A 26,320-nucleotide genomic window follows, 5' to 3' on the forward strand; every position below is an offset into this window, starting at 1 on the left:
TAATGCTCATTATAGAACATTATAGAATTTTATAATGTTAAGTTCTAATTCTGTAGTTATTTTGGTGAAAGTAACTAAAAAGTAATATAAGAGTAATGTAACATATTACAATTCTGAGACAGTAATATTGTAAGGTAAGGGATTACATTTAAATAACAGTAATAAGTAATCTGTAATGTATTACAGTTTGGAAGTAACTTGCACAACACTCTTTATTTCACACTCAATGATTTGCTCTTCATAGACATGACTGTAATACTCTACAAGCTGTATCTTCTGTCTGTCCTCACCCCATAACCCTCACAGAAAACTGAAGCTGATCAGAAAAGAGCTTTCTAGTGTCTTTTTAAAGCCATTCAGTGTAAAAGCACAAGGCCAGTGATGCTCCACATACTTGAGTTTGTCCAGTGTGTAGTTTGGATCCTCCAGTTGTTCAGAGAGCAGCTTGACTCCTGAATCTCCTGGATGATTGTAGCTCAGATCAAGCTCTCTCAGGTGTGAGGGGTTTGAAGTCAGAGCTGAAGACAGAAAACCACAGCCTTCCTCTGTCACCATACAGCCAGACAATCTACAAACACAGCAATAGTCCACATCACACAGTTGGACAATCACACATCTCTTTGTGTTGTGAAGATGCTGACTGCTGTTTCTGCTCATGTCAACAGCAGTGATGAACACACACATCCTGATTAGCTCTCCTTATTGATCGAGCCCTCATATCAGCAAACGTTCGAGGTTACAGAAGTAACCCTTCGTTCCCCGAGGAGGATGGAAATGGGAGGATTCGGTTCAGAAGCCGCTTGTCTGAAAGAGTATTGAACGGGCCAATGAATGCAATGAATTGGCAGCCTAAGCTTGCACAGGTGTGCTTCATTGCCAATTATCCCAGCATATAAGCACACCTGGAGCGAGCAAACGCCATCCTTTTAAGCTGAAGAGACTTTCAAACAGCTAAGGGACAGTCATTATGGCGACGGAGTATAGCACTTCCGTTCCCCTCCTCGGGGAACGAAGGGTTACTTCTGTAACCTCGAACGTTCCCCTTCGGTTGGGGAACTTCAGTGCTATTAAGTGAATTTGATCTTTGTGAAAGTCCACGAAATGGGAGAAGTATGGAAAGCGCCATAATGACTGGATTAATTCGCTTAGCGCCCCTGAGGAACTGGATGATGAGGTTATGTGTTCCCACGGTGCTGCCAGCCACCGCGTCATGAGAGCGGAGATGGCAGCCACGTAACCTTGAGTGTGGAGGGCAACAGCCTGCTCTCCAGCTTCTCTCGGCGTAAAGAAAGCACAACGCTGATCTGGCAAATTACGGGGGTCTTCTCTGCGAGAGACACTCAGGTTACCTAAGTCTTCCTCGCGTCTAAGGACCTCCAAAGATCGGCGAGGGTGCCAGATGGTGCCCTGTCCCTGAGAGAGTAGGTGCTCTCTCGAAGGGACTGCCAGGGGAGGGCTATCGCGAGGGAGCGCTTTGACATCCAGGTCCGGTTGAGCCAGAGGGGCGCAACCAGCAACCTGTTCCTCGTCCTCCCTGACCTTGCACAGTAACTGCGCGAGCAGGCTCACTGGGGGAACGCGTATTGCGCATGCCCCGAGGCCAGCTGTAAGCCAGTGCATCCGTGCCGAGAGCACTCGGTCAGGGAAAGAAAAACTGGCAATGAGCGATCTCGGGGGAAGCAACAGATCGATTTGGGCTTCCCCGAATCGCGCCCATATCAGCTGAACAGACTCGGGGTGAAGTCTCCATTCTCCAGGACGTACGGCTGCCGTGAGATCGCATCGGCTGCACGGTTGAGCTTGCCTGAATATGAATGGCGTGCAGCGATTTTAGCCGCGGATGACTCCAGAGGAGCAGACGGCGGGCGAGCTGAGACATGCGGCGAGAACGCATACCACCCATACGGCTGATATACGCTGCCGCCGCCGTACTGTCCGTCCTGACCAGCACGTGTTGCCGCTCCAGCACCGGAAAAAAAACGGTGGAGAGCGAGGAACACTGCCAACAGCTCCAGGCGATATGCCAATGCAACTGGGTACCTTTCCACAAGTCCGCAGCCGCATGCCCGCAACGCACAGCCCCCCAGCCAGTGTTGGAAGCGTCTGTTGAAACGACAACAAGACTGGACGCCTGTCCTAGAGACACCCAGGCCTGTAGGAACGAGGGGTCGCTCCAAGGGCTGAGGGCGCGGCGACACAGCGCAGTAACAGAGACTCGGTGTGCGCACGTGTGCCATGCGTGTCTGGGGACTCAATCGAGAAGCCAGTGCTGAAGTGGTCTCATATAGAGCAATCCGAGCGGCATGAAGCGGCTGCGGATGCCATATGCCCCAGGAGCCTCTGAAATAGTTTCAGTGGGACCACTATTTTACTGTCGAGTTCTCTCAGACAGTACAGCATCAGCTGAGCGCGCTCTCCGGAGAGGCGCGCTGCCATGGTGACCGAGTCCAGTTCCAGCCCGAGAGAAGAGATCCTCTGCAAGGGGGCGAGTTTACCCTAAGGCACCCTCCGCGGCTTGGTGAGGACCTGCGGAGACAGAGAGAGCCCGAAGGGGAGGGCTTTGTATTGCCAAGCTCGACCTTCAAACGCAAACCACAGAAACTGACGGTGGCGAGGAGAGTGGAGACATGGAAATACGCGTCCATCAGGTCTAATGCTGCAGACCAACCCAGAGGATGAATGCACCGGAGGATGCGCTTCTGCGTGAGCATTCTGAACGGCAGCTTGTGCAGACAGCGGTTCAAAACGCGCAGATCTAGGATTGGCCGTGACCCACCGCTTTTTTTGGGCACGATGAAGTGTGGGCTGTAAAACCCGCTCTCCATCTCGGCTGGAGGGAGCGGCTCGATTGCATCCTTCGCCAAGAGGACAGCAATCTCCTCTCGCAAGACAGGGGCGTGCAGGGGGCTGACCGTGGTGAATACACACCTGTGACTTGGGGGGCCGTTTCGCGAACTGAATCGCATAGCCGAGTCTGATTGTGCGTATGAGCCACCGCGAAGAGCTGGCCCGCGCTAACCAGGCAGGCAGAGCTCTCGCTAATGGACTCATCGCTACAAACGCTGACGTACCAGCAGTGGGGCAGCGCGGAGTGGGTGTGCTGATCCGGGAAGCGCGCAGGCCCCACGGAAAAGCTAGAGGTGAGATATTTGCTCTCACTCCACACCCGAGCTCCGGAGGGGAGGCTCGAGGGATGGGAGAAAGAGACCGTCCTCCCAGCGCTCGTGAGCCACTGGCGAAACGCACCGAATCTGCAAGCTAGAAAGCATAGCGTCCCAGACTGGCAGATTTCGGGCTGTCACATCCGGGGAAGTGGAAAAGAGCTCTTTCATGATGTTTTCATGGCAGTAAAAAAGTGCCGTTGGAAATGGGGCCCCGCCCTCCAGCGGGGAAAGAGCAAGTTCCCTCTTCTCCAGATGGCCTGTCCCAGGGACGCTTCGCGGTCCGTTGCCAGACTTAGCGGCGTTCTGGGCAGGGGGGGCTGCCTGCTTCCGAGGTGCCCGACGCGCTCGCTTCGCCAGAGGCGTGTACGGGGGCGGAGCAGCTCTCGTAGGCGGGCGCCTTCGGCGAGGAGCAGGTATGAATGGCACATCACCCATGTGATATGATAAGACATCACCCATCAACTGCTCTCTCACCGCCTTGAATTCCTGGGTGAATTCAAAGACGGTGTCGCCGGACATGGCTTGGGATATGGGGAAGTCAAGAAAGCGGACTTTGTTGATTTCGCGCATATCAGCCAGGGGTGGCGCTCCTGGATCACTAATGTGGACATCGTCCTCCCCATCGCACACGCAGCGGACTCAGCAGTCCGAAGAGCTAAGTCAGCGGCGGTGCGAAGCTCGTAAGCCTGGGTTGGACCCACCCTCGTGCAGCTTGGGCAGCGCCTGCGCTTGGTAGCGCTGGTAGGTGGCTATCGCATGCAAGGCGGAAGCAGCCTGGCCCGCAGCTATGTAAGCTCTAGCTCCGAGGGAGGCAGATAACTTACAGGCTTTGGATGGGAGACGAGGCGGACCCCGCCAAGAAGAGGCGCCGTGCGGATTGACCGCCATCGCACACTCAACCTGAGGAATCGGCACATACCCCCTGGCTGTTCCACCGTTAAGAGTGGTGAGGGTGGAGGGACACGCAGCACGAGCAGAAAAAAGTGCTTTTTAAGACCGCGTGAGCCTACTGTGCACCTCCGGGAAGAAGGGAACGCCCCTCTAATCGGTCCGGCCGCGGAGCTGGGGAATAAACCATCTCCAACCCATGGCCGAAGCAGCCCGGGAAAGCACGGCTAACATGTCCGTTTCAGGATCCGTAGTGACAGCGCTCACCAGCCCGAAGGGGGCGAGCGGGTCTGGGACAATGAAAGCCCACCCTCCGATGCCGCGGTGGACATCTGGTCTCTGGTGTCATCGGGCGTAAGAGCTACCATCTGTTAGACGGATCGCTTCTCCCGCCCGAAGCTTGGATGGAGCACTTAGAGGAGCGGGAGGTCTGCGGGCCCGTGGGCGACGGATTAACTCTCGCTGAAACCCTCAGATCTGCCCGAGTGCCCGCTGCAGAGCAGGGGACAACTGGGGTGGTTCGCCCTTTTGCAAAGGCTAGCCGCGATCTTTACTGCGCAACAGTCATGGCATCGCAATGGGGACGTGAACTGCCCGCGAGCAGCGCATTAACATGCTGGACCCCCCAGGCATGTAACGCAGTGCCCGTGCCCATCATCCGAGGACAGGAAACCACCGCATCCAGAAACGCACAGTCGGAGCGCCGTCCTGAAAAGGACGTGCTGCACGACTGTGTTGCTCTTTCTTTGAAGTTTGCAACTTTATACGCACAGCTCTGGAGGACCGGACCCAAAGAACGCCAGGCAAGGGAGAAACCCAGCTCGACCGTCTGCCGCTGCGTATACACACTCTGGACCGGGAGAATGCTCTCGTTCACTCAGAATCGCTGGTCACAGCAGGAGGAACCCTCATCGACTCGATCAGAAAGTCTCTAAAGCGAAAAGGATGGCGTTTGCTCGCTCCAGGTGTGCTTATATGCTGGGATAATTGGCAGTGAAGCACACCTGTGCAAGCTTACGCTGCCAATTCATTGCATTTATTGGCCCGTTCAATACTCTTTCAGACCAGCGGCTTCTGAACCGAATCCTCCCATTTCGTGGATTTTCACAAAGATCAAATCCACTTAATAGCACTGAAGTTCCCCAACCAAAGGGGAACACATTCACACACTCAACAAGGACTCGACATCATCTGTAGAAGTGTACAGAGTAAAGACATTGTTCATAATACACCACATCAAGCTGTAAAGTCTGCTGTGAGGAGAAAGAAGACACACTTGAGCTCAGAAGATCATCTTGAAAGTCATGTATAAAACACAACAGAAAATGAGCTGATTTCATCAGTTATATTGTGATTCTGTTGTGGACTAAGACAAAATGAGCTCAGACAAACACAAACCCGCTCTCTTCATGTGTTCTTCACCTGACCCACAGTCACATTCACACTGATGGTCCATTAGGGGACTTTTATTCTGTCAGGAGAGAAACACCTGATCAATAGGCCTTTTTCACACTTCCTGGTTCCGGTAAGCAAAGCAGTGTACCACAACATCCGGTTTCAATGCGACGGAGCAAGAAAGAATGGCAGGGTCATCTCATCGCTGTGATTGCCGCGTTCCCAGCTGCTCCAACTCAAAAACGACACTCTTACTTTATCGACCACGATCTCCCGAAAGACGAAGGACAGGGAAAAGCATGGATGACAATGTTAGAGGGGTTGAATGCCATTTCAAGTTATATGTGGGAGTACGCTCATATGCTGTATGCACTTCAAAGCGGAGATTATCATGTTTCATTAAAGACTGGTGGTCTATAGTTTATTTTGATGAGTAATTATAATATAGACAAAACTCCAGTTAAGCTATCTGCCTTCCACAAACAAGTGCTCATCATGGTCATTAATCAATAAGCATGATTTATCCCTACATTGTTGTTATTTTGGAATAATAGACAGTTCATACAAATGCAAATCTCTTTTTTTAATTGTTTTGACAGCAAAATTATTTGTTTAGTCAGTTATATAATAAAGATGGTATACTTTTCTTACAATGAAGTCCTTTCTTATTACAAAATCTCAATAACCCAGCAAGTTTTCAACTGTTATTGGTTCAATTCCTGCAGAGACATGTTCTTCATTCATGTTATTTAGAGGTATTAATAAGACCATCCTTCTGATGCATCGTCTTTTGATATTACTAAATCTTATGTCGGCAAATTTTGTTTTACTAAATAGCAAGAGTAATGATAGAGCTATTCATACTCTTTTCCAAAAAGAAATCATTACTGTACCTTATATTCAATTTTATTGGATGTCTTTATTAAAGGGTGAATTGAAGAAAAGTGTGGCTGTTACCACAAAAATATAATGTTAGAAGTAGAATTAAAGAAATATCCTATAAACTCATCCAAAGGTTTTATCTAGCAAAACATTGTTTGCAAAAATTTAAAAGTGGGATTAATGTAAATTGTATTTTTGTAACGAATATGAGGAGACAGTTTTACACCTATTTTGGCATTGTACATAGTCAGCTTATGGGGTGAGTTGCAAAATGTATTAATAACGATTCTTTTGTGTTCAAAACCTCTTTCATCATGGATAAATGTACATTTGGGCTTTACTTGATTATCCTAATCTAGAGGAAAATAGTTTTATTTATTGAATTTGCTTATGTTGTTAACAAAATTGTACATTAATAAATGTAAATGTACTAATATGAAACCAGATTTTGAGGTATTGATGACTGAAATATACTCTCTAAGTTAAACAACTCTCTAAACAAGAAAGCCCGACCCACTTTAAAATGTGTGAACTCTACAATGTATTTCATTATTACATATGTTATATTACATTTTGTATATTTGTATTTTATTTATCCTGCTGGATGTTAAATAGCCAGGTTAATCTAGTTTACGAATGGCTTGAATGAGCAGATTTTATGCTGTTGGCTGTGCACCTTACTGGAACCTGATGTTGCAAATGCTGCGTGTAAGACACATTTTCTGCACAAATTCTGCAAATCGGTATCTTTAAATGCTGTTTTATTAAGGCAGTTTACACATTCAACGAACAACATCTTCCTGTCCAAATTATGGCAAAGTTGACCGTGAGAAAGTCATCAGCTGTCCCGAGGCTGTCATGTCTCTGCGACTCCTAGCGAACCCGGAAATATCGATACACTGCTTCGAAGGGCGCTTCCGGTGTTCAATTCCGCTGTGAAAAAGGTCTATATTCATGACTGCTGACTCTCCTTCACATTCAGCCTTTACCAGATATTGTTTTAGATGAGCGAGTAATCAGGATTATTTCAGACACTTTTTCATGAGACTTTTGTTTGTTTTCAAGAAACTGAAACTGCACAAATATGAGAGCAGCTTAAACCTTCAGCAGGACACAAAACAGCTTGACTTTAGCGTTTAACTCTGCTGCTTTCACACCTCCACAGATCCATTGTTCTGTTCTGAAACAGGATTAAAACTGGTATAATGTTTAATTGTGTTCTTGCTGTGGTTCACTTTCACACGGAAATATTGATTGTTGACACCCACAGACAGACACAACCTGGTAAAGTTTTCAAACAGTGAACTAAGGCCCCGTTTACACTAGTGCGTTTTAGTTTTAAAACGGCGTTTTAGAATGAAAATGATCCGCGTCCACACTCGCGTTATACCCAGCGTTTCTGAACTGCTCTCCGTCCACACCAAAACGCTGAAAACGCACATCACGTGACCACACAGACACTCTCGGGCAAGCGCTTCAGCATTTCTACCCAGATGAGAGTAGTCGGACTTCTCATCAAGCATCTCCCGCTGGATCTAATCTCACTATATTTATTAAACGGGATATTTCATTCATCTTGTTGTCTTTATCTATCGACATATTCCCTGACTTTGGTCATTGGAATCTATTACTTGTTCTCGGGTAACGTGTTTTGGCTAAGCGCAAAAATAAGTTAATGATTCATGTTACTAGCCTACATTCTGTATATTGACTGATCGCTTGCCTTTATTTCCTATAATGTATAAACTTATTGTATGTTATACTTTTATAATGGCCATTATCGATTATTAAAACTGATAATCAGCAAAAGAGAGGGTATGTTTCGTATTTTCACTGAAATTGAAAGGAGGCAGTTGTTATAGGCTCCGTTTTGTTATAAATATCCACACAGTGAAGATGACGCTCATGCAGCACGACGCCTCAACATTTCTGCTGTCTGTTAAGTTGCTAATATTAAAATGAAAATAGGCAGGTCCTTAAATCATGTTTACATTTTATTGTTGAGAAAGTGAAACAACGTAGCCAGGGTGATGTGAATGAAGTTATAAAGTACACTGTTCCCTTTGAAGATTTACCCGTGTCCTCGATATAGTCTGCTTTTCCATATCAAACTGAGAAGAAGAGACTGCAGCCTTGATCAAACTTGCGAAGTCTGAACTTACAATGAGAGGATGCAGGACTGAACTGTGTGTGTTAGGCTACTTAATATTGAGGTAAAGCCCCAATCAGAGAGGCGAATGTCTGCAGCCCCGCCTCCATTTTCAGATGTCTCCGTTTTTGCGCATCCACACTGAGACGGAGCAGCAGCGTTTCAGAATGAAAACGGCCTCTCCAGCGTTTTCAAAACGATCCGTTTTAGGCGCTCGAGAACTCCGGCGTAGTGTGGACGGTTGGCGTAACCGTAGCAAAACTTATGCATTTTCAAACTAAAACGCATTAGTGTAAACGGGGCCTAAGACTGCAACTATTAGTGAAATCTGTATTAAAGGTCTTCAAATATGATTTAGATTTACAGTAATTGTTTTTCATGTTTAAATCTGATTTATTCTTGTGTTTAAAGCGTTTGTCATTCCTCTACTTCAGTGTCTCAGACTCACTCAGAAATGATTATTAAATACTGGATTAATGCACAAGAGAGTTTGGCGAACACGTTTTACACCATTTCAAATATATATTATATGTGCTGTATAAGTCACATACAGCGCTCAGCATAATGGAGGACAGCCCATTCTGTAAACCAAGATTTTTCTCCATTTCTCAGTCAAAATTTCTTTTATCTGGGTTTAGTATCACCCAGGGTTAGTATGTTGAAGCATGAAAAGCTCTAATATGAAACCATCTGTCTGTAGTTATTGTTGAGTGGAGAATCATTTACCTCAGAGTCTCCAGTTTACAGTTCACAGTCTTCAGTCCATCAGAGAGAAGCTTCACTCCTGAATCCTGCAGGTCATTGTTACTCAGGTCCAGCTCTCTCAGCACACAGTTTGAGGACTGTAGAGCTGAAGACAAACTCTTACAGCACTGAACAGTGAGATTACAGATGGCCAATCTGAGAAAGAACACACATTACTAAAAACCACACTGTTAATGTGATCTGTCTGATGTAACAAAAAAAAAAACAATCAATTAATCAATCAATCAATCAGATCCTTAAACTCAAACCTCAGTGTCTCCAGTTTACAGTGTTGACTCTTCAGTCCATCAGAGAGAAGCTTCACTCCTGAATCCTGCAGGTCATTGATACTCAGGTCCAGCTCTCTCAGCATACAGTTTGAGGATTGTAGAGCTGAAGACAAACTCTCACAGGACCGAACAGTGAGATTACAGAACTGTAGCCTTTGTAGAGGACAAACACGATAAGAATGTGTTGATCTAGTGTGTTTAATATGTATAACTTCACTAATTAGTGAGCACATCTGGTGATTTTAGCATTTAATAGTATTTATGTCCATAAAACACAATTAAATGGCTTTCTCACTTTATTAACTCTTTATTAAACAACGAACACTGCAAGCCGATATACTTTTAATTGTTTTATGTATTAATGAACAAAAATCTTTAAATGTTGTATCTAAAAGCACTTTACAAAATAAAGTGAAACAGATGCAAATATAATAGAAATATAGAAGATAAATAAATATATTCATTGCTGTTTGTTTTTGTTTCTAAAGATTCCTCCATGTCAGTGATCAGGACTGTCTGCCCTGTAATCTTGCCTGCAGCTTCTCAGCCTTATCCAGCCATGTCCACCATTTCAGTTGTCTCTAGTTCAGCAGTTTCAATCTTCTTTAGTACATCAGACACAGTTTCTAATGCTAACGGTATGTTGTAGCGAAGACAACGAGAAATGCAATGCAGACACTTTCCCTGATTTCTACATCTCAGATACTGAACTCGCAAAATATATGAGAATGTTTCATATGACTTACACTTGCTTATTCTGAGTATATGTGACAGACACTTGTTAGATGATATTTTAGAGAGCAGGCGTGAGCTTCAGCTGTGTCGTGTCATTTTCTGTCTGATTCAGGCTCACACTGATACGGCTAACAGCTACTCTGACTGATAGGATTTACACAGCGCAAAAGTGCATCCCTTCACCAAATCACTAAAAGAGAGGACAGACTTCAGCTTTGGGATTGAGGATTAATCCTTTGATTTTATGAGGAAGTAGACTTGAGAGTCATCAGCATATAGATGGTAATTTATGCCATGCTTTTCAAAAAAATTTCCCAACGCAAATAAGTAAAGGTAAAACAAAACCGGATCAGTATCGAGCCCTGTAGAACTCCACACATTAATTGAATGACAGAAGAACAAGAGTTGCACAAACTGACGGATATAGTTCTATCCTTCAGATAAGCTGATTAATTCAGATAAGCTGATTTATGAGGATGTCATGATCCACTGTATCAAAAGCAGCAGTGAGATACAATAATGAAAGAAGAACAGGGCTACCCGAATCAACTCTTGCTCTTGCATTTGCTTTGCCTGCTTGCACGTTTAGAAGAAGATATAATGAAGAGGGTTGCATGGTGGTTTAGTGGTTAACACTTTTTTCCTAACAACAAGAAAGTCGCTGGTTTGAGTCCTAGCTCCATTTTCCCAGTTTCTGACCATAGTGTATGAGTGTGTATGTGTATGAGTTTGTGTCTGTGTCAGTGAGTACACTTACATGAGCATCAATAATTTGATTTCAGTGCAATTAAGACAATACTCTGATTAAGACACACACACACACACACACGGCTGTTTGACACTCTCTGCATCTACAAGAGTCAGTGCAAACCAAAGACACCTGCATCGTGCAATGTGAAGGTTTTTTCTTTCCCAGCCGGCACACGACCGACCTTCAACGTTGAAATATGGTTGAAATAAGGTCAGATGTGTTTTGAACGTTGAAATAATGTTGATAGAACGTTTAATGTTGAACGGTTGAAAAACAGCCTGCATATGACAAGGCTTCAACGTTGAAATGAGGTTGAAAATACGTCAGTTGTTTCTTTAATGTTGAAACAATGTTGAATGATGAATGGTTGAAAAAAGTAACAGAAATCCTTGTACAAATCAACGTTGACATTTTTTTATCATGATCTGTATGTTGAATTAACGTCATGGCTTCACCCAATATTCAACATGTTTGGTTACCATGGTATCGTAGGACTCGGCGCACGCGGCCACGCGCAGCGCTTCACTTCACTTAATTACGAACACCTGACCTGCAGTGCAGCAGAATTCAGAGGTAAGCGTGTTTTTAGATGCTTTAATGTTTTATTTACCCCCCGATTTTATTTTACACACAGTGTATCTTAAACGTGACTTTTGAGGTGTAGTGTTTCGAATTTTGAAGCATTTAAAACTTTCCAGTTTGGTTTTTAGTCTTGTTTGCGCTCAGGTGACGCAGCTAACCTCGAGGTAATGTCACATGTTTAACGTTAGTCTAAATGAGCGTTTTTATGGCAAATTCAAAGCGATAAACTCCAAACGCAGTTTAAAGTTACTGAGCAACGTTATAAAACAATATCCTTTTATACGCTGTATCATTAGTGTTATTATTACAAAGTGAACTGCTGTCGTTTCACTGTTGTTGTTGTTGTTGTTTTTGCTTTTAGACATGCAACTTAGTCCAGAGACGCACTGACTTGCACAGCGTTGAATGGAAAAGGCTTTGTCCATGTAAGTTTACTTTACCTTTAACTAAGCTAGCCTATCTGTTAAATCTTCTTGGTGCTTTGGTTGGTGATATTCTCTTTCTAATCTGTTTGTTTATTGATTGTTAGGCTATGTTGTAATATTAGCCTATATTGTTATTTTGATATTATTATTGTGAAATCATGTTGTGATGTTATACTATGTGACAGTATTGGGGAACAAATATGTATTTAGTGAGAAATTAATGCTTAAATTAGACTGTATAATAGCAGATAAGAGGTTTAATGGGTTTTAACTTTGTGGGTTTTCTGAAAGGTCCAGTTGAGGGGCATCAAGAACACGCAGATGGCCTAAACCTGTGTCAGCCTGGACAGACTGCAGTTCTGCTACTCCACGCCAAGGCTTTTGTATGGATGTCTGACTACTACTGTGTTCTCTAAAGGTATTACTGGAATTACTGCAAAACAACAGCACCTGTTTCAGTGAAATTTGTATTCATAAAATAGTGATACATGTGTAGCAGGTCCAGTACATGTGATGTCATTGAGAAGTTGTTTTTATTAAATGTCATAAAACAAATAAATAAACATGCTATTTAAATAAATCTAAATATTAAAAACTTAGAGTAAGATGAGAAATGAAATGCATCATCTGTCTTGCGAAAAGGGTCTACTTAAGAATTCTGTTGTTTTCCAACTGAAAGGGATAGTTCACCCAAGAATGAAAACTTACTCACATTTTACTCCCCAAATGGTTTAAAACCATTATGAGTTTATTTTGTTGAACACAAAAGAGGCTATTCTGAAAAAAAACTAAAAACCTGTAAACATTGACCTCCATAGTAGAAAAAAATACTATAGAAGTCAATGGTTATAGATTTCCAGCTTTCTTCAAAATATCTTCTTTTGTGTTCAACGTGGTCAGTAAATGACGACAGAATACAAATTTTGAACTATCCCTTTAATTCTCTGTCCTACATGCAGACTTTTGCAGAAGTGCTACTCCTCCTAGAGTTTTTCTCAACCATACTGTATGTCTAAAAAGCTTTAAACAGCTTTTACAGTACATGTAATGGTTTACAACAACTTGTAATTATTAGATGTGTTTAATGTTTCATGATTTTTTTCTGCAGCCTTTGTTAAAAAAAAAAAAAAAAAAGTAATTTTTTTGAGAATCTGAAATCTGAATTCTGAAAATGCTGGTACCGGTGGTGGCGAAGGGCTTCCTGACGATATCACACCTAATTCTTCACTTCTCTTAGTTAGGAATATTCAGATGGATGAGTCAAAATTATTGAGTGTGACGATATTATAGGACAAATTTGGATTCAATTAAAAATAAATATTTGAATTTCACTTTGTATAATAGCAGATACCAACTTGGTTGTAACCTCGTATTTCATTTATTGCAGGTTTTCTGGAAGCTCCATTTGAGGGCATCAAGGACATACTGATGGCCTAAACCAGTGTCAGCCTAGACAGACAGACATCTATTGCAGTTCTGCTACACCACACCAAACTCTCTGCTTTTGTATGGATGTCTGACTAGTACAGTGTTCTCTGAAGGTATAACTGGAGCAAAACAACAGCATCCATTACAGTGAAATTTGTGTTCATAAAAGATAGTGATATATGTGTAACAGGTCCAGTACATTTGTCATAGGTTAAATCACAGTAAGTACTGTAAAAATAACTTGTTTGACTCTGCCACAACAGGTCATGGTGTGTGCTTACTGCTTGTAGTAAACGCACACGCTGATCTGATGCGGGAGAGATATACGCAAACACATTTGTATTTACTGTTTTGTTTTGCCTCACTAAAGTGTTGTTGGAGCTTGGTATGTTCACAGTTGAAATCATTGAAGTCACATGGAACGTTTTGACAATGTGTTTTGTGCCTTATCTGGACAATGAGCATCTTGGGACCATTGCTGTCTGTAGAGGATGAGGAGCATTTAATCTAAAATATTTTAGTTTGTGTTCTGAAGATTAACAGGTCTCTGGGATGACACAAGTACTTAATTACAGAACCTATATGAACAGTTAATGTGACATGTAATAGTGAAATAGTGGTCCTACATTCACAAATGTGAGCCATTATTATAAGACCCCTGTGAACATGCAATTTTTATGATACTAATAATAACGGAATAACAAATTGCTATTACTGTTGTGTTTGTGAGAGAGAATCAAACCATATATTCTACACATTTTCTTGATGATTTACTGAAATATTTGTCTACATGTTCCACTGTCACAGGTGCTCAGTTTTGCTGCAGTAATGCTAAACACAATAGATGTACTTTATACAATAAATAAATAAATAAATAAATATTTAGCATGCAGACCTGCAAAGTGAAGAAGCAATGTCAGGTTTAGATTATAGCATGAGTTTTCACTATTGTGAAAGTGAAGCCATTCATTCACAATGAATTGGAATAGCAAACCTCATTATTGATTTTGTAGGAAACTAACCTGGTGTTTGAGAAATAAATATGTATTTACCTGCTAGACTGATATAGATGTTTTAGTGTTTTACACTTGATTCTTTGTCCCCAGTGCCAGCTATAACCTCAAGTGTTTATCTCAACCTATAAAACCTCAAACAGATGTAATGTATTTCACTTGTGATTCTTAGTTGTGAGTGATGTTTTTTATTTATTTTTTTACTGCAGCCACTTTAAAAATGGGTATTTTGTAAACTTTGTAAACAGAATTGTATTTTGGAGACTGTGATGGTTGAAGCGTAGTTTAGTTACTTAGTTTAATTTAGTTAGTATCTGTCTTTCTGAAGATGGTAACACTTTACAATAAGGTTGTATTAGTAAGTGTTAATGTATTTACTAACATGAACAAAGAGCAATGAAGCATCTTTCATATAAAGAAAGTACAGTTCATGTCAGCTCAGTGCATTAATGTTAACAAGCATACATTTTGATTTTAATAGCATTGGGACATATTTCAATTAATTAAATGATTAATAAATGCTGTACAAGTATTTGTTCTTTTCTTTGTTCATGTAAGTAAACATTAACTAACTTTAATTTATGAAACCTAATTAAAAAGTGACTAATTGTATGCCTTTTTCTGTATTTGAGTGTACAGGATGTATAGTAACCTGCATGGTTTTAATGAACTATGTATGCTGTAAATGTTGCTGTATATTTAGAATAAATGAAATAATGAGGTGTGTATTAAATAAATTGATACACAGGCTAAGTTGTGTATTTGTGTTGTGTATTTTTTATTAGTAAAAATTTGTTTGCTATTTATGGACTTTGCGTTGTATGTAATTTCTATTTAACTTACGTTGAAATGTATGACGGTGAAACAACGTCACGGTATCAACGTTGATCCAATTTGCAAAATCGAAAGGTAATTCAACCTTTATCAACGTCTACGAAACGACCATAATTCACCCATGAAGAAGGTAAGAGTGAAACAACGTTGTGATTTCAACGGTGAATCACCGGTGGTGGTCTGACGGTGAAACAACGTCACTATATAAACGTTGATCCAATTTGCAAAATCGAAAGGTAATTCAACGTTGATCCAACCATAGACCTGACGTTGATTCAACGTTGAATCACCGTTGAAATGCCGGCTGGGTTCATTCAGCATGCGGTATGAACTTCCATTAAAACTACACTCCTCCAGCAGTTCATAGTTGCATCCAATATTTTGTTTGTCACGGGGCTCATGCATGAAAACTTACAGAATGAAAGTGAAAGTGCCAAACTGCAGTTAAAGTCGACAAATTAAAAAGGAAACAACCATTAATCAAATTAAGTGCTATAACATGTAAAACGGGATCATGAAAGGAACATTCAAAAAGCAGCTCATGTAAACACCTTAATCTTACTATTGTCTTAATTGGATTAAGGCAAATAATTCCAAATACTGATGTCCATGTAAACGTAGTCAGTGTTACCTGATAATTGTCAGCATAGAGAAGGTCAAAATAGACAGAATGGAGAAAACATCAGCGTGATCATTCCACTCTTACCAGAAAGGAGTTTTAAGGTACTGAATCACTTTATTTTCGATAATAGACAATGTAGTTTACTTTCATATTTGCTGTTTCTTAAAAGATAGTTCTCCCAAACATTTACTCACCCTCAAGTGGTTCCAAACCTTTATGATCTTTTTAACCACATTTAACAGAAAATAGTCTTTTTATGACAGCTGAAAACCATCAGCCATTGACCTACATGGTAGGCATCTTCTTTTATGTTCAACAGGAGAAACAAAGTTTTAGAAAGGTTTATAACTATTTAAGATTTAGTGAAATTTAGTAAATTTACTTTTTGGGTAAACTATCCCTTCTCTGGTCAGGTATGCATCTCTAAGTCTTTGATTTGTCTTCGAGTAATGGATGTTGTTTTGTTACAGTCTCATTTCTGAATTGGCTTCCTGAAGATTTTATTATGTAATTAGCATAATACTATTTTACCTGACAAATAAAATGTTAAGTTTTAAATCATTCTAAATTCTATATCTATATAATTCTAAATCTATATCCAGGGCTCGGTTTTTCAAAATGTTTTATCCGGATAAAATTGATCCGGATTTAGTAATCCTGTTTTTGCGATCCGTGATCATGTAATCCAGCTTACTTTTTGAGCCAGTTTTTAAAAGCAACATTGGATTGGATCAATCTGATCCGGATAGGAACTTTTCAGGATCACTAAATCTGGATTACCAGTGCTCAATCTCAATGTAGATGGATAGATAGGCCTATGTAAAGAGCAACAAGTAGAATAGCCAGTGTGGGGTAAATATAACTTTATTTTTATTTGAAATGAAAACCAAGAAAATTTTATAAATAATAAAATAATTATAATAATAAATAATAAAAGCAAGAAAAACCCCACCCCATCCTCCTCCAGCAGTCCGCTCATCTGAGATCTACAACACTACATTTTTATTTTATTTTATTTTATTTTTTTCACCTGGGGATACTCATCCCGAGGTCCTCAGATTATGCAGTCACTGGTTGGATCCAAGACCAGTGACGAGATGATCCCAAGGTTTCCATATCCGGGACCAGCTGCTGCGGCGCTGATGGTCATGGGGAGTGGAGAACATGAGTCTGATTCCAGCGACGAGTCTTCGCTGAGGCCATCTTCCAGCCTCCACCACGGTGACTAAAGCTCTGTACAAGACTTTTGGCCAGTGGAGAAATTAAAATGGTCGTGCCCAACTGAGTCTGGTTCTCTCAAGGTTTTTTTTTCTTCACTCCTATCAGGTGAAGTTTTTTTCCCTCTCCGCTGTCGCCACTGGCTTGCATGGTTCAGGATTGGTAGAGCTACGCATCGATGGATTTGCTCTTCAGTATTTGAACTCTCAGTAATGATTTCAAATCACACTGAACTGAGCTAAACTGAACTGAACTGAACTTAAACACTAAAAACTGAACTACACTGTTCCAGTTACTATGACCATTTATGTAAAGCTGCTTTGACACAAGCTACATTGTAGCGCTATACAATGCGCTATACAAATAAAGCTGAATTGAATTGAATTGAGGATATTTATAATAAGTTTCAAATATAGATGTTTTGAATAAAAAAAGACAATGTTGAAACCTCCACAATAATGTCAGACTTCCTCATCTGATGTAGAGGGAGCAGCTTGTCTGAGCGTATTCTTTAGGAGGCAGATCTCAAGTGTGGACTTGGTTTGCTGCAGTTTGGTCAGAGTCAGTTGTTCCTTTGCCAGATGAAGCTGAACTTCTGCCCAGTCTCTTTTTTAAAATTGTTGAAAGTGATTTGTCGGGGTTTTTTGTGACTTCTCTGTCTCCCTCTTGTGTATTATCATTTGTATGCAGTTTCACCTGTTATCAATTTGCTTGTTTCCCCGTCCCCATTCCTCTCATCTGTTCTCCCTGATTATTGTTGCTATTTAGTCTCCCCTTCTCCCTCGTTCTGTGCTTGTTGATTGATTCTGTGTTCTACTGTTGTGTGAGTTACTGGTTCCCAGTTTAAGATAGTTTTGCACTTTGCACTACGTCTCGTCAAGTCTTGCATTGTCTATTTCACCACGTTTAATCCTGTTATCTGTGCTCTGGCTCACCTCTGCTCTGCCCACAGTCCACGCTCAAGTGAGGTCTCATCTGCTTGATTCCCTGAGGTCTGTCCTAACTTTACTACTGTTATACCAAGAGGATCACTTTCGTTTGATCAGTCCACCACCGCCAAGAGGAATGTCGTTTACAGACTGCCTGTGTTTCTATATTTTGAGTGACTGTTACTTACTGCCAAGGAGAGCAGAATTGTGGATTTGGTTCTGTTTAATAAATTCCTTTAATCTTCTCCCTTGCGCTTGGGTCTCCATATATCCTGACAGAATTAACAAGCCATTCATGGACCCAGCAAGGGAGTCTCCAATCCGCTCTGCGGTCGAACAACAAGGAGCGATGTTGGGCAGACACGCCGAAGAGCTCAGCGATGCGAGACAAGCTGTAGAGAGCCTGGCCGCGCAAGTAGCGGATCTATCCAGTCATATTCACACGTTACGTCACAACCTGGGATTCCCACTGCCGGCCCGTCTTTCCTCAGAGCCGAGGGTCAATAATCCATCCACTTACACGGGTGAGCCAACACAGTGTCCTGCTTTTCTCACCCAATGTGAGGTTGTGTTTTCCCTGCAGCCCTATACGTATGCTGAGGATCGAGCCCGTGTCGCATACGTCATCTCTCTCCTGTCGGGCAGAGCGAGGGACTGGGGAACCTCTTTGTGGGAGGCCGAGTCGGAAATCTGTACCCACTTTGACGCCTTTAAAGGGGAGATGCTCAAGGTCTTTGATCGTTCGGTTCAAGGTCGGGAAGCATCACTTCTTGTATCCACTCTCCGCCAGGGCTACCACTCCGTAACCGATTATGCGATTGAGTTTCGCACCCTCTCCAATACTTGCTGTTGAAACGAAGCCGCCCTTTCCGCTCGCTTCCTGGATGGGTTGAGGGCTCTGTTAAAGGATGAACTCTACGATCACGATCTTCCCGCCGACCTAGACTTTTGATGAGTCTTTTGCCGCAAAACATAAAGTTCCACTCCAGCCTCTTAGGGACCCGCCCACTGTGTATGCCCTAGATGGCCGTGTCTTGTCTAAAGTGCTTCACTCCACCTCTCCGGTGAGTTTACATGTTTCTGGCAATCATCGAGAGACTTTAACTTTTTTTGTTATTTGTTCCCCCTCTACACCCATAGTGTTGGGCCATTCTTGGCTAGTTAAACACAATCCTCAAATAGACTGGGTTAAGGGATCCATTGTCTCATGGATTTTACCTTGTCATGCAAATTGTCTTGTATCTGCTGTTTCTCCTGGCTTCTCTTCCTCTGTGTTACAGGAGGAGCCTGTAGATTTATCAGGTGTTCCTGAGGTTTACCACGATCTGCGAGCGGTCTTCAGTAAGTCCCGGGCCGAAGCTCTCCCTCCTTACAGACCATATGACTGCAGCATTGATCTCCTCCCAGGTACCACTCCTCCGCGGGGTCGTCTTTTCGCCTTATCCGCACCCGAGAGAGAGGTGCTCGATAAATATTTATCTGAGTCTTTAGCCGCTGGTACTATAGTTCCGTCATGCTCTCCAGCCGGTGCTGGTTTCTTTTTTGTCAAAAAGAAAGATGGCTCTTTACGCCCATGCATTGACTACCGTGGACTTATTGAGATCACTATTAAAAATAAGTACCCATTACCGCTTATGTCGACTGCCTTCGATATCCTTCAAGGGGCTCGCATTTTCACCAAATTAGACTTGTACAATGCTTATCATCTTGTGTGAATTAAGGCCGGAGATGAGTGGAAATCGGCGTTTAATACACCCTTCGGTCACTTTGAATACCGGGTTCTTCCCTTTGGGCTGGTAAACGCTCCCGCCGTATTTCAGGCACTCATTAATGACGTACTTCGCGATATGCTCAATATTTTTGTCTTCGTCTATTTTAGACGATATCCTAATTTTTTCGCCAGATTTACCTACCCACGTCCAACATGTACGTCGTGTGCTCCAACGTCTGCTGGAGAACCGTCTTTTCGTCAAGTCAGAGAAGTGCGACTTTCATACTCGCTCTGTCCCATTTCTCGGGTATATAATCTCAGATAAGGGCGTTAGTATGGATCCCGCTAAGCTTTGCGGCGTAACCGAATGGCCCATTCCTAAGTCTCGCGTCGCTCTCCAGCGTTTCTTGGGTTTTTCTAATTTCTAGCGTCGCTTTATCCGTAACTTTAGCCAGATCGCTGCTCCTCTCACGGCTCTTAAATTGGCTAAAACTCGTTACGAATGGTCTGATTCTGCGCAACAGGCATTCGACCGTCTTAAAAGGATGTTCGCATCCACTACTATTCTCATCACCACGGATCCCGAGAAACAGTTCATAGTTGAGGTTGACGCTTCAGATGTGGGTGTAGGTGCCGTACTTTCCAAACGCTCTGCGGAGGATAACAAGGTCCATCCGTGCGCTTTCTTCTCGCATCGTCTCACTCCGGCTGAACGCAACTATGATGTCGGAAATCGTGAACTTCTCGCTATCCATCTCGCGCTCGGTGAATGGCGCCACTGGCTAGAGGGTACCTCTGTTCCGTTTATTGTATGGACGGACCACCATAACCTCGAATTTATTCGATCTGTCAAAAGGCTTAACGCGCGTCAAGCTCGTTGGGCACTATTTTTCAATTGTTTCAATTTCATCATTTCTTATCGCCCGGGTACCAAGAATATCAAACCTGACGTGCTCTCCCGCCAATTTTCGGTGTTAGAGAATAAACCTTCTCCCGAACCTATCATACCTATTGGTAAGGTATTAGGAGCCGTGTCCTGGGGTATCGGGAACTCTGTTAAAAGAGCGCTCGCTCGCACCCAAGCCCCCCGTAACTGTCCTTCGGGTAAACTCTTCGTTGCCAGACCTTTACGCACTGCTGTCCTCCGTTGGCGACACACCTCTAAATTAACGGCTCATCCTGGCATTAGCAGGACGTTAGCTGTTATCTGTCGTTTCTGTTGGCCCGCTATGATGCAAGACGTTCGACGCTTTGTCAAATCATGCCACGTTTGCGCACAGAACAAGTCTAGCAACTCCGCACCCTCCGGATTATTGCGACCTCTCCCCGTCCCATCTTGTCCCTGGTCGCATATCGCGCTTGACTTCATAACAGGTCTTCCCCCCCAGTTGATCGCTTCTCTAAAGCGGCTTACTTTATTCCGTTACCCAAACTTCCTTCAGCCCGCGAAACAGCGCAAGTTATTATTAACAATGTTTTTAGAATTCACGGGCTACCCGTTGATGTCCTATCCGACCGCGGTTCGCAATTCACATCACAGTTCTGAAGAGAGTTTTGCAAACAGCTTGGGGCCTCTGTTAGTCTATCTTCAGGTTATCATCCTCAGACTAATGGCCAGACCGAACGAGCTAACCAAGATCTAGGCCGAATACTTCGAAGTCTCGCCGCTCGTAACCCCTCTTCATGGTGTGAACTACTGCCGTGGGCTGAGTACGCGCATAATTCACTACCGTCCTCGTCCACTGGTTTATCACCATTTGCGTGTTGTCTCGGTTACCAACTGCCTCTTTTCCCTTCTCAGGAAATAGAGACCGCTGTTCCTTCAGTTCAAACCTTTATACAACGCTGTAGGCGCACTTGGGAGAGTACGGTGTCCGCGCTCCGCCGCTCCGGTGAACGTATTCGATGCTCTGCCAATCGCCACCGCACTCACGCCCCTCGTTACGTCTGTGGGCAAAAGGTATGGCTTTCCACTCGGAATCTTCCCCTCAAAGCACCTTCTCGTAAATTGGTACCTCGTTTTATCGGTCCGTTCACTATCGATAAGATTATTAATCCAGCAGCTATCGGTCTTAAACTACCATCCTATTTGCAACGCATCCACCCAGTTTTTCATGTATCCTGTATCAAACCCGTATTCCACTCTTCCTATAGTTCCCCTCCCTCCCCCTCTACCCCCATTGTCGTTGATAGTCCCCCTATCTACAAGGTACGGAGGTTGCTTGATGTAAGGCGCCGGGATCGTGGTCAGCAGTTTCTGGTCGATTGGGAGGGATATGGTCCTGAGGAGAGAAGCTGGATACCGTCTCGGGACATCCTGAACCGCTCGCTCATCGATGACTTCCTTTGCTCTCACCAGTCTTTCTCCTCTGGAGCGACAGGAGGCGCTTCTTGAGAGGGGGGAATACTGTCGGGGTTTTTTGTGACTTCTCTGTCTCCCTCTTGTGTATTATCATTTGTATGCAGTTTCACCTGTTATCAATTTGCTTGTTTCCCCGTCCCCATTCCTCTCACCTGTTCTCCCTGATTATTGTAGCTATTTAGTCTCCCCTTCTCCCTCGTTTTGTGCTTGTTAATTGATTCTGTGTTCTACTGTTGCTTGAGTTACCGGTTCCAAGATAGTTTCGCACTTTGCACTACGTCTCGTCAAGTCTTGCATTGTCTATTTCACCACGTTTAATCCTGTTATCTGTGCTCTGGCTCACCTCTGCTCTGCCCACAGTCCACGCTCAAGTGAGGTCTCATCTGCTTGATTCCCTGAGGTCTGTCCTAACTTTACTACTGTTATACCAAGAGGATCTCTTTCGTTTGATCAGTCCACCACCGCCCAGAGGAGGGTCGTTTATAGACTGCTTGTGTTTCTATATTTTGAGTGACTGTTACTTACTGCCAAGGAGAGCAGAATTGTGGATTTGGTTCTGTTTAATAAATTCCTTTAATCTTCTCCCTTGCGCTTGGGTCTCCATATATCCTGACATGATTTCAAAAATCAGGCATTGCCATTCTTTGAATTTTTTTTTTTATTCTTTAATCATGCATCACTAATAAATATTCTAAACACAAAAATATTTTCCATTGTGATGAATATATATATATATATATATATATATATATATATATATATATATATATATATATATGTAGCGAGCGATTACATGCCACGTCGCCCTGGTCGCTAATTTCACCCAGCTGGACCCTCATCAAGCCAGGATCGCCCACAGCTGGACGGCATCACACGGAGAGGCATATAAGCCCAACCTACGCCAGGAGAAGATGAGCTTCATTCATCCTATGACTCCCTGTGCTAATGCTTGTCTCTTTGTCTCTCCGTAGCGGACTCCAGCTCGTGACGATCCTTCACCCGACTACTCACTGTCCTTCACCTACTTCCCGGAGCACCAGAGCACCTCACCCTAAAGAAGAGCACCTTTTACAACACCTTCACTTTGTAAATAAAGCACCCTCCGGGGACTTGTCTGTAAACTCATCCTGTTGTGTCGCTGTCTTCCCTCTGCCTCGCTACAATATATATATATATATATATATATATATATATATATATATATATATATATATATATATATATATATATATATTTGACAGCTGTTTGCGGGATTATTTTATGAGGCCAAACTCTTTCTATTTTGCTGTAGGCCTATACTGAAAGGCTGAATACGTTAAAGCCAATAATCACTATAGCCTGACAGATGAACAAATAAAATTAAAACCTCATGAATAAATAGTATATCTCGTAAGATACTGCATGATCCAAATATAGTTTTATTGAATAACTTTTTTTAAAGTTTTCATTACATTTTGGGCATGAAATCCACGCTAAATCCACCCTTCTGATGGGATCAGTTTAATCCAGGTTTTTTGGATCAAAGTGATCCAAATCCTACAAAAAAAAACATCTGAAAAACCCAAACTAAAGGTTTGACCTGTATCAAAACCAAGATTGTATTACGTGATCTAATCCGATTATGTAATCCGTTTTTTCTTTTGAAAAACCCATTTTCAAGATTTGATCCAATCCCTTATCCAAAATCCCAGTGGATTACTTTTGAAAAACCGGGCCCAGTAGATTAAGTGGAGTCTGCACTACCTTTATGATTCGACATGATTACACTTTTGATTCTAAAGACACATTTGACTGTACAGAGCAGTTTTGACACGACAGCATGGAGATCTTTAATCATCTAATCGCTGAAATTAGCAAGTTGTCTGGAAGTGGCTAAATCAACCACTCTTTTAGGATGAGTGAGCAGTTTGAATCCAGACTATTTAAGTATTAGCTAACCCTACATCCTCTGACTAACTTTAGAGTGTTGACATACTGTCCATGAGAAGACACGCAAACCCGGGTGTGAAAGTCTGAGCGACGTTTGGTCCCTAATGAATGTATAACTGAAGAGTATGGGAACAGATATAGATCAAAACTCTAAATTGAGTCATAAATGATAAATCTGATTCATTCTTACATATAGAAATACAGTTTAAATTTGACGGTCATTTAAAATTGGAGTCAGATTAAATTTGGAGCTAAAAAAATAATGTAAATAAATTCTAATAAATGACACAATTTTTTTCAGAAGCACTAGAAAAGGCTTATTTGCATTTAACCTTCGACCATGCTGTTAGTTTCATCAATGGGCTAATAGATAGACTTCTACAGATGAATGAAAGAAGAACTTTGACCTACAGAGCTCTTTTGGAGGTTTTGATGACTGCTGATAGTCTGTTGAGACACTCGTCTGATCTCTGGAATTTCTGAAGCTCAAACTCCTCCAGCTCCTCCTCTGAGGTCAACAGCACAAAGACCAGAGCAGACCACTGGGCTGGTGAAAGGTCAGCAGACGACAGACTTCCTCCACTAAGGTGAGACTGAATCTCTTTCAGCAGAGTTTGGTCGTTCAGTTCATTCAGACAGTAGAACAGATTGATGGATCTCTCTGGAGACAGATTTCCTTCAAGCTTCTGCTTGATGTAGGCAATTATTTCCTTTTTGCTTTGGTCTCTGTCATCCTGCTGTGTCAACAGGCCTCGTAAGAGTTGTCGATTGGACTGGAGTGACAGACCGAGAAGGAAGCGAAGGTAAAGGTCCAGATGTCCATTCTCACTTTCCAGAGCCTTGTCCACTGCAGTCTTCAGAAAATCAGTCATGGACTCATTTCTGTTTTTTTCTGCTTGTGTCTTGACACTGTCGAGAATCAGATGTTGATAAAGGGCTGCAATGAACTCTTGAATGCTCAAGTGAAGAAAGCAGTACATAGTATGAAGAACAAATCCTGTTTCCTTCTTAAAGATCTGGGTACACATGCCTGAGTACACAGATGCTTTATTGACGTCAATGCCACAGTCTTTCAGATCGCTCTCATAGAAGATCACATTGTTTCTTTCCAGCTGCTGGAAGGCCAGTTTCCCCAGTGAAAGGATGAGGTTTGGATCCCAGGAGACATCTGGTGTGTTTTCTCCATCATACTTTCTTCTGCTCTGCTGGATCTGAAAGCGGAGAAAGTGTGTGTACATCTGTGTCAGAGTCTTGGGAGATTCCTGCAGTGTTTCAGCATGAGCCCTGTGTTTCAGTTTCAGTATGTTCTGGAGAACAGTGGCTGAAATCCAGCAGAAAACTGGGATGTGGCACATAATAAAGAGACTCTTTGACTGTTTAATGTGATCAATGATTTCTCTGGCCTGATTCTGATCTGTGAGTCTCTTTCTGAAGTACTCCTCCTTTTGGGCATCATTGAATCCTCGTATCTCTGTCAGCCGGTCGATACAGTCAGCAGGAATCTTACTGGCAGCTGCTGGTCTGCTGGTGATCCAGATGAGAGCAGAAGGAAGCAGATTTCCCTTGATGAGGTTCGTCAGGAGAACATCCAGAGAGACTGCTGAAGATACATCATGACACGTCTCATTACCAGCAAAGTTCAGAGGAAGACGACATTCATCCAATCCATCAAGGATGAACAGGACTTTGAATCGTGTGCTTCTTGTAAGGTTCAGTCCTTCAGTCTCTGGGAAAAACTGAGTTATGAGGTCTTTTAAACTTTGTCTTTCTTTCTCCTTTAAGTTCATCTCTCTGAATGGAAGAGGAAATATGAAGCTGATATCTTGATTTTCTTTTTCTTCAGCCCAATCCAGAACAAACTTTTGCACAGAGACTGATTTCCCGATGCCAGCAACTCCTTTTGTCAGGACAGTTCTGATCTGCTCGTCTTGTTCAGCTGCTTCAAACAAATGTTTGCATTCAACCTGTATCTCTAGTGACTGATGACTTCTGGAAGCAGCTTCAATCTGTCTGATCTCATGTTCAGTGTTGACCTGTTCACTCGCACCCTGAGTGATATAGAGATCTGTGTAGATCTTATTCAGAAGTGTGGAGTCTCCTTGCTGAGCAATTCCTTCAAACACACTTTGATATTTCTTCTTCAGGCTACATTTAAGCTGATTAATGAAGAACAGCTCGCCTAACCACAAGAGCAAAGAAACAGAGAGATTTAGTCTTGACTTATTTGTAAGTGACAGTCTGACAGAGCGCCATGAGTAGGGCCAGACAG

At 42.7% G+C, this 26,320-nt stretch overlaps 1 protein-coding gene and 1 long non-coding RNA gene across 3 annotated transcripts in view; one reads left to right on the forward strand and one right to left on the reverse strand.

The window, feature by feature from the left end:
- LOC110439541 (NACHT, LRR and PYD domains-containing protein 3-like) overlaps positions 1-26,320 on the reverse strand; it is a 601,035-nt gene that overhangs the window by 556,226 nt on the left and 18,489 nt on the right. For both annotated transcript variants that reach the window (XM_088649683.1, NM_001445197.1), the window contains exons 6-9: positions 24,463-26,230; positions 9,492-9,665; positions 9,205-9,378; positions 395-568 (exon numbers count right to left, since the gene is read on the reverse strand). In XM_088649683.1, the coding sequence (XP_088505809.1) occupies positions 395-568; positions 9,205-9,378; positions 9,492-9,665; positions 24,463-26,230 (2,290 nt within the window). The remainder of the gene's footprint in view (positions 1-394; positions 569-9,204; positions 9,379-9,491; positions 9,666-24,462; positions 26,231-26,320) is intronic.
- Positions 11,496-15,199, forward strand: LOC148682275 (uncharacterized). Its single transcript, XR_015942883.1, has 3 exons — positions 11,496-12,005; positions 12,297-12,423; positions 13,393-15,199. It is a non-coding gene; the product is annotated as an uncharacterized LOC148682275 (long non-coding RNA).

This window comes from Danio rerio, chromosome 4, assembly GCF_052040795.2.
Source record: "Danio rerio strain M-AB ecotype USA chromosome 4, GRCz13ab, whole genome shotgun sequence".
Lineage (NCBI taxonomy): Eukaryota > Metazoa > Chordata > Actinopteri > Cypriniformes > Danionidae > Danio > Danio rerio.